The sequence below is a fragment of the Hibiscus syriacus genome, unplaced genomic scaffold, assembly GCF_006381635.1.
Source record: "Hibiscus syriacus cultivar Baekdansim isolate YM2019G1 unplaced genomic scaffold, ASM638163v2 tig00109923_pilon, whole genome shotgun sequence".
Lineage (NCBI taxonomy): Eukaryota > Viridiplantae > Streptophyta > Magnoliopsida > Malvales > Malvaceae > Hibiscus > Hibiscus syriacus.
In genome coordinates this window covers 811426-820456 of record NW_024062529.1, presented here as the reverse complement: position 1 = coordinate 820456, position 9031 = coordinate 811426, and the positions used below count along the sequence as shown (strand labels likewise).

Genomic DNA, 9031 nt, shown 5'->3' with positions numbered 1-9031 from the left:
GAGGAAATCTTAAATTCACCGCTGATCGTTGCTCCGTTTACGACACCTCCCGCACCATCGTGTTCCTTGTGCCGTTCCGAGTTCACCGTGTCAACCTTGTCCGCCGTAGACGGCGGCGCGTGAGGAGGTGGTGCAGTCAAAGATTCGGCCGATTTGAAATCGAGCTCTCCGCCGTTCAAAAATTTGAACCGATCGTTGTAAGTATCTTGAAATCGCTCAAAATAATTTTTAGAAATTTTTCCGGGATTTTTAGGGCCCCGGAGGATGCCTCACGCGCCACACGCGCCGCCGCAGGGCGAGTGGCTGCTGGAAACCGGTTTAACCGGTTTTCAACCGGTTCTGACCGGTTTGACCGGTTTCAACCGGTTCGAACCGGTTTGACCGGTCTGAATCGGTTTGACCGGTCTGACCCGACCCGACCGTTGACCCGACCCGACCCGAACGTTGACCCGACCCGACCCGACCGTTGACCCGACCCGACCCGACCGTTGACCGTTGACCGTTGACCGTTGACCATTGACTTTCTTTGACCAAACTTAAAATGGCTTTGACCGAGCATTAAACGACCGTTAATCTTTTCCGAGTATACCTATCCTGATAGTTTTCGACGTGCCAAATCCGTTTCCGTGGTCCGTTTTGTCAAATTCGAATCCGAAGGTCTCCAAATCTACGGTCAAAGTGGTTGACTTTGACTTTGACCAAGAATTTGAATTTTCGAAAAGTCATACTTTATGTTTTTCGACGCCCTGATTCCGATTCCGTAATCCGTTTGGCCAAATTCAGACTCGAAATACCTCAAATTGATAGTCAAACCTGAAAAATGCGTATATACTTAAGAAGTTTAGCTTTGAACAATTAAATAGGATTTGAGACTGATAAATATTATTGTTTGAAGGTACAAGAGACTCTCCGGATCGTTCGACAGCTCGACCCAGCTCTTCTAGATCAGTTAAACCACGTGTGCCAGTATTTACCCGTTCGAAAACTGTAGCAGAGCGTGGTGAACCAGCAATCAGTAGATTTGTTATTTGAATCTATTGTCGAGGTGTGTTCCCTACTTGTTATTGAACTGTTTTATTGGTTTTAATACGTGGTACACCGAATTCATTGGCTATTGTTTTATGGATGCACCAATTTAATGTGACAATTTATGGAATATGGCTGCTATCTAATTTTTGTTTTGAAATGGTATATGATTACCATGTTTTTGGATTTATGGAGTTTATGTCACGGTGCAATTGAATTTTGGAATTGAAATACGATGGAATAGCTCTGATCAAGCTAACTGGGCCTAATGTGACTCTTGAGGGCCCCAAGATGTTTCATTAGGTCGGCTTTCCTTTGCTGTGTGCTTAGGGTAAGCTATATGGACTTATTGACTTGGGCTTAAGGATACAAGCTTCAGAGCCTATCCTTAAGTCGGTTTCTTTTTGCTATGTGCATAAATTAAGCTATATGGAAATAATTTGGGAACTACTGATGGTGTACCAGAAAAGGGTTTAAACTATGATTTTCAAAAAGTTAAACTCTTTTACGAATTTGTGAGATTATTGGAATATGATTTGTACCTATTGTGATTTTATGGAAATGTTGGGACACACTGAGCCTAGCTCACCTTTTGAAAATGTTTTCCCCTTTCAGATACTGTTGGGTAGATACCTTGGTTCGAGCACTTGGAGGATCAACATATCTCTTGAAGTAAATCAGATTGTAATGTTTTTATCTGGCAAGTTTACTTTATTTTGGTGACATGGACCTTATTTTAAAAATATCGGATTTTATAATGATAACACTTTTGCTACTACTGCTCGGTTTATTGTGATTTTGAATTTGAAGACATGTTTTAAATTAAATTATTATTTATTTGTACTATATTTACAAGTTGGATTTTGATAGTATAAATTGTTTATAATTTCATGTTTTTATAATGTGATTTTATATTGATGGAATAACGGTTGCGAAAAATGTCTTTAATAATTATAATGTGATCCACTAGACTTAGTCGAAACGCATAGGCCGGGTCTAGGGGGGTTACAAATATCTTCTTGCAAGTGAGGGGAGAGGCTAAGAAATAAACGCAATCGGTGTTGCATTCCATCAATTCTTTCTCCATTTTTTCTTTGTAAATAAAAAACTGAAAGACAGAGCAGTGCTTGGGTTTACAATTTTACATGGCGGAAAATTGAAGAACAAAAACCAAACAAGAGTGCATGTGAGCGAAAGAGATTGAGAGGTGAATGCGCTGTTTGGGATTTCATTATATTTGATCATTTGTTGAAAAATCTTTAACCACAAGGATTAAACGAATAAATTATTATATGCCATTTATACAAAATAATTTCAGCTTTGTTGGTGACTTTCAACAATGATACTTAGTTCATCTTAGTAGTATTTGTCAACTCTGCATTTCTAACCCCATTTTTTTCTCACAGACATTTCATCGAACATCTATGCTTCACATGAGATGACCTGTATCTAACATTACAACTTGAATCGTGATGGTCCCGATAATCCATTGGTCGAGTCTTCTCTCAATGGACCCTTATTCAAGTCAACACCTCCACATAATTCAAATTTAGATTAGAATTTCCCATGCATCCCTGACTGAAAAGTTACGCTAGAAAATGAGATGATAGAAGCGAAAAAGGAAATTTGAGATCGAAAAAGAATTTGAGGTTTAGAATGAAATTAAAGACTGTGTTACAAGTTTTAAAAGTTAGGAGAAATAAATGAAATATTTAAAAAAGTTCAGTGACCATTGTTATACTTTACCCTATTTTTAAACGTAACGATTTTTAACTAACTGATGTAAAATTAACAGCGTTGAAAGTGAAGTGCACAGCACGCGCTACAACATGCGATAGGGAAAACATCAAACTCCCTTCCATCCACCAATTTTCCCGTCAAAAGTTTCCCTCTCTTTCCATGAAACTGAACGTGTCAACGCGTCAGAATGAGCTGGCTCAAATCCTGCGTGCCAAAATCATAAGTCTTTCAAAGATAGAGAGAGAGAAAGGAAAGGGAAGCATTTTTTCTTCTTTTTTAGTTTCAAACAGGTACTTCTTTCAGCTCTTGAAAACCTCATGTTCTATAAATTAATTTACTCTCAACTGGATTTTTTGTTGTTTTCTTGTACTGTTTCTTTGATCTTTAGCTCTGGGTTTTTGTGGGTTTCTAATTTTATGACTGTTCAAATGATAGTTGGAACCGTATAACTGTCATTTTTAGGGTTTAATGTGCAAAAGGGTTTTTGACCTTTATCTTTTGATGTTTTCCTGTTGTAATTAAGGTATTTTGATGGGATGTTACTGTGTTTTATGAGAACTTGAGGACTGGGGTTGACTTTAATTTTGGTGGGTTTTACTTGAAGATTTTGTTTTTGTTTGATATGACCACTTACCTTCTTATCTCTTCATCTAGTAATTTTCTTACCTTGCTCTTTCTATTTTAAGTTTGCTTGTATGAGAACTCCTCTCTTAAGCCATAACATGAAGAACCTCATATTTGTCCGAGATCAAGATCTAGGTTTCAGAATTGTGGTATTCAGTGTTATTTTAAGTTGATTATCTTAACATTTTTTAGTAGTTCTAGAAGGAAAAAAAATGTCATGGACTTTAATTATCTCAACATATCTCACTGCTTAATTCACCATTATTTTGCTTGAAAATCCTTTCTTTTATATGTCAGTCTATTTGTTGTGTTAGTTCTCATACCAATTTGTTTTAATATCTTTGCTTCTTATCTTGATGATTCATGTAACACTTTTGGTTTTTATTTGATTGTTTAGAGGTGTCCCCACTGATGTTCCATAGTCGAGATTGTGGAATACATAACATTTGCAGATCAGATGCCATCACTAAGAATGAGGACCAAATCAAGCACGGGTTCTTTAAGAGAAAAAAATGGTCTCCGCGTGTGGCAGAAGTCTAGCATGATTTGTAAAAGACCCTGCTGTCATGTCAGAGTTTCTCAACAAGAAGCTGAATTCATTTCACGCATTCAAAACTCCCATGATAGTAATCGACCAAGACTGATACTTGTTTAATACTCTAATGTTAATTGCTACTATTACCGATATCATTTAGTGTCCTATATATTATGTTGTTTAGTAAGCGCACACATCAATCATTGGAGATTATAGGAAATTAGGATCTCATTTCTTGTACATATGGCTTTGCATGTATTCTCTGCCTTGAAACCTGTTGGTTCATCCTCTATGTGGTACATCCAAGCAAAAGAGTCTACTGGTTATTCGCTCATATTCATTTGTTTACTTACATGTGTGCATGATAATCTTCTTGTTTTAGGGATTTAACTTGTTCTTTTCTTGAAATGTTTTAAAGGGAAGATACTATGTTGCTATCTTGGCTTTTTAATTTGCTTGCTGACTGTTTATAGATTCATCAAATGTAGAGGTGACCTCTCAAGTCTTTGAAACTGATGGAGCCTGTGCTGAACAACTAATTTTAAATGAACACAATTCAGAGCTTCAAAAACAGCTTTCAGTTATTGTTGATTCTGCTACAGTAGGGAGAAAGGTCGGTTTTTATTTTGTTTATGACCTTACTTTATGATTTTAGTTGTTAATTTGGCCTCCGTTTTGAAGATATGATGGAGTAGACTGCTTTCTTACTTAGTTTGCGTTAGCTTATTCATTTGCAGGAAACTGCCTACAGCTGTGCCTCAAACTTAGAGACTATATTCTCTCCTTTCCTGGAGTCGATCTTAATACACAATCAACCAAATATCGACAATAATACAGGTTATTTTTTGTTTCAGCTGATAAAATGCTCTACACTGCATGAATTTGTTGCCGATTCTCCCGTTTATGGGGCTATATGCTTATATGAACTTCCGGTATTTAGGAGTTTTATGCATTTGATATTTCATGTCAAGTGATAAAAAATCATATTTTTGTTCTTTGCATAAAATAAAATTCTTTGCAAAAAGTATAAAACAGTAACCTGCCTTCTTAACAAAGCCTGGCACCTTACTGTTCTGCTTATGTTTGCTTATTATGATTGTCAGTTTACCTCTACTTAAATCTTTCACTAGTTGGATGAAGAACTTCTGTGGAATTCAAATAGTCAAGTTGCTGTTATGTTTTCATGTTGTGAAAGTTGCAATGTTCTATTAAGGTAGTTATTTGATATGGTTACCACTTTCTCAATTGTGGTAGGTCATAGTGATGGCCCTGAAGTGACGGAACTAGGCACCGATGATATTGATGATAACAAAAGTTCATTTGGTAGTCAAACATGTAATGTTTCAGATTTCTTTATATCGGACATGATAATTGCGAGCATACCTTTTGATGGAAATGCTGCTGATGATAACATCTCTGGAACCAATTCATTTCCTGATTTCACGTGTTCTGAGCCAAGCATGTTGTTTGACGTGTCTGAGCAATACATGATGTTGCCTTTCCTCGAGGACACTGTCAAAGTCAATGATATAAATGATGTTAATTTGCACGAGGAAGCTGCGATGGCTAAAGAAAATACCGGTTTGCATCTAGCAATTGATCAGATGAGAACTTGCATAGAGGAATCTGATGTTAACTCCGACTCTGATCAAGCAGATGACTTTGACACACAATCATTTATAAAAAGTTTACCAGAACTATCTGATGTTGTATCAAGCTTCCGGCCTACTAAAGTTGCAATAGAAGCTCGGAGAAGGAAACACATAACTCTTGTGCTTGATTTGGATGGTAAGACTTGTATGTTTTCTGCTATACGTTCATTTGGTGATCTAGAAGCTTTTTTCTCTTTTCAGGATCTGTATAGGATTTCGAGATTTGCTACTTTATCACTTGGTGCCTTAAATAATGTAAAACTAATGTTATCACCATTGCTTTGATTCATGCAGAAACTCTTGTCCACTCTACACTTGAACCTTGTGATGATGCCGACTTCACCTTTACAGTTTTTTTCAACATGAAAGAGCACACCGTGTATGTAAAGCAGAGGCCTCACCTCCATACATTTTTTGAGAAAGTTGCAGAGATGTTTGAAGTTATCATCTTTACTGCCAGCCAAAGCATTTATGCAGAACAACTACTGAACATATTGGACCCAGATCAAAAACTCATATCTCGGCGAGTTTATCGTCAATCTTGCATTTTTTCAGATGGAAGCTACACTAAAGATTTGACAGTTTTAGGTGTTGATCTTGCAAAAGTTGCTATAATTGATAATTCTCCACAGGTATATTACATGCAACACTTAACCTAAATGTTTACTTCCACAAACTTCATCTTTCTTGTGTCACCTGGCAGTCAAAGTTTTTTAAGCATTTATTTCTTTTAGCTTAAACTTAATGTGTTTGCGAGATTTAATTTTACGGAGGCAAAGGTTACATGGGTTTGAACTGGTGAGTGCACGTTCTGTCACTAAACTAATTCAGATTTTGAGACATTTCTTCTAACGGTTAGAAATGATGTATAAAGTATTTGAGAATCTTTTCCACTAAAATATATAACATTCATAAGTTATGTGGATGTGTCTTAATATCACCTTGGGAAGGGATCAAAATGCATCATCTCTTAAGAATTCTTCTTCTTCGCTCGTTTCAGGTTTTCAGGTTGCAAGTGAATAATGGGATTCCTATTAAGAGTTGGTTTGATGATCAATCCGATTGTGCTCTAATTTCATTACTTCCCTTCTTAGAGTCTCTGGCTGACGTTGATGATGTCCGCCCTATCATTGCCAAGAAATTTGGTAACAAGGAATAAGAGCACCTCTCTTTCTCTAACTAGCTTCCAATATAGTTCCTTGACTTTCTATTTGCTTTTAAAATTTGGCCTCTAATTTAGTACCCAATTCTCTTCTTCTCTTCAGAATTAACCGCAAAATAAGCTATCATTTGTCTTCTTCTTGTGTCTGCCTTTTGTTGCTTGTTTCCTTTTCCTTCTCTCCTTATTTGACGACCCCGTGGAGTCTGCTATCTAATTTTTGTTTATCAAAGGTAATGCTAAAAAATGTCTCTGTTTTATTGTACAGTTAAATTTCCAATCATATAAGCATTGTATATGAATTATTTGTGAAATATAATCTTGCAGATTCCTGATTGGTGTCTTTCTTCTGCTGCTTTGTTAATTATCTTGTGTTTATATTCTCTCTTTTCCATCATTTCATATAAATTTGTAGAATGAAATCTTCTAGAAACCTTAATCCTTCCTTCTTAGTAGCCTCTTCGGTTTTCTCTATATTAGCTGATGCTGAAACCTGTAAGATCATAGCTTGAACTTTGGATAATTATTTCGCCAATTGCTGTAGGCTCATGTTTTCCTAGTTATTTATTAATTTCCATATGCAGACTATATTGTGGAAGAACAGTTGAATGAAAAACGCTAAATATGTCAATAATCCCTGTGAGCATATAGGTATTTAAGGCAATCCTCTTGTGAATGGTTATGGTGAGAGACACTGTAAGCCTATAGGAATTTGAGGCAATCATGAACGAGTTCATTTGCTATAGAAGGTTCTACCAACAAAAATAAGGTCCTATTATTACTATCTATATGCATTAATACTCATCACTGAGGAAGCTTTAAAGGATGATAGCAAGTTGAAATTAGTTAGTTTTAGTTGGTGTTATTCTAAGTGGTGAAGTCGAATAGAGAAATTCCATGCAAACAGAATACCAAACAATAGGGCCAAAGGTTAAGAGGTGAAGAAGAGTACAGTATTTTAATTTCATATGATTGTGGCTTTGATTGTGCTAAATAAAAGAAAAACTTCTGGTTTAGCTTATTAACACAAGACCCCGAGGAAATCAAGTATTTTTAAGAAGGGAAAAAATATTTGAGGCCTACATCTTGAATTCTGAACAGAAAGGTGAATAATCTGCTTTGAATAGTCATTTAGTTTACACTAGTGCATGGACAGAAGTGATTCCTGTTCTAGTGGTGGACACAAGGGCCGTCTTTTCAGATGAGTAAACGTGTATGGTATATCACCTTTCCTCAAGTTCTATCAATCACACTTGTCAATTGCTTGGGCACCTTTATATACTCAGAGAACTATAAGAAGACATTATGAACTAGAAACTGCTAGACTGCTATGCTTGAAATAAAGTAGTGGAAAGACGATATTTGTAGTGACTCCTTCCTCTTGGAGTTGAGACATGAGGGATAAAGCATCTTCTATAAGCAGGTGAGAGAGCTGGTGAATTTCAAATAGGATTTCAATTTTCCGTATCAGAATCTCTTTGCCAACTCATAGGCAGGCTTAGATCAAGTATTCCTAACCTTGGCTATTTCTAAGTATCGTCTTCCAAGCCTCACAAGTGATTCAAATGGGTGCTTAGATTGGCTTTTGCTCACATAATGGTAGGGAAGCGGAAAATGAATCATAATTAATAACCACTTCGGGAAGGGACCTAAGAGTTTAGTAGTCATAATAAACTCACTTGAGTTTTGACCGACCAGCATAATTTTATTGCAGAAGAGATGGATCATTATAGTAAATATAGAAGCATTTTCTGCACAGGTGTGTTGCAATTGATTCATATATATATGCATTGCTGATAATGATGTTTAATACATCATTCTAATACATTGATTTCATGCTTATGCCAGTGACATTGTATGCATATATTTAAGAAGTGATTGAGCGATTTCAGGTAAAATGGGACATATAGCCCTTTAGATCCTTGGAGTAAATTATATTGTTCCTGGGAAGATTTTCGATTTTGTGATACTTGAGATTCGGTAGGATTAGTGGATATATGGTATCCAATTAGGTGATTTACTCATTTGCAACACTTGAAGTTGTGCCATAGATGAGAGGTCCAAACAAGTTTTGTTCAAGAATCTAGATACAATGGTGTAAGATAGGAATGGATCCTGAGTTGGCAACAAAGAGACAATCTCAGGTTTTTATGGTGCAAGATTTTCTCAATCAGAGCTGCCTCCTTGTAGTGGTTCGGATTTTGGAATGAAGATGGTCTTGCTTGGTACAGAATGGAGAATTCAAGAGAGAAAAAGACGGTGGGTGCAAGCTTATTAGAGTTAGTTAAGCTACAC

The 9031-nt window shown here is 36.4% G+C and overlaps 1 protein-coding gene across 4 annotated transcripts; it reads left to right on the top strand.

The window, feature by feature from the left end:
- Positions 1 to 2956: 2956 nt before the first annotated feature.
- Positions 2957 to 7074, top strand: LOC120210371 (CTD small phosphatase-like protein 2). Of its 4 annotated transcripts, none has more exons than XM_039209124.1 (7): positions 2957 to 3056; positions 3788 to 4016; positions 4399 to 4538; positions 4663 to 4762; positions 5180 to 5713; positions 5872 to 6209; positions 6578 to 7074. In XM_039209124.1, exons 2-7 carry the CDS (start codon positions 3848 to 3850, stop codon positions 6734 to 6736), a joined length of 1440 nt encoding a protein of 479 aa, XP_039065055.1. In that variant the 5' UTR covers positions 2957 to 3056; positions 3788 to 3847; the 3' UTR covers positions 6737 to 7074. The 4 variants fall into 4 exon arrangements, with proteins under 4 accessions (XP_039065055.1, XP_039065056.1, XP_039065057.1 ...); XM_039209125.1 differs by lacking the exon at positions 2957 to 3056 and adding an exon at positions 3125 to 3197; XM_039209126.1 differs by lacking the exon at positions 2957 to 3056 and having other exon boundaries at positions 3641 to 4016; positions 4414 to 4538.
- Positions 7075 to 9031: the final 1957 nt, after the last annotated feature.

Coding starts and splice junctions, on each gene's coding strand:
- LOC120210371 (XM_039209124.1), top strand. CDS start 3,848: ATGCCATCACTAAGAATGAGGACCAAATCAAGCACGGGTTCTTTAAGA. Junction 4,539..4,662: donor CTGCTACAGTAGGGAGAAAG/GTCGGTTTTTAT, acceptor ATTCATTTGCAG/GAAACTGCCTACAGCTGTGC. Junction 5,714..5,871: donor TCTTGTGCTTGATTTGGATG/GTAAGACTTGTA, acceptor TGATTCATGCAG/AAACTCTTGTCCACTCTACA.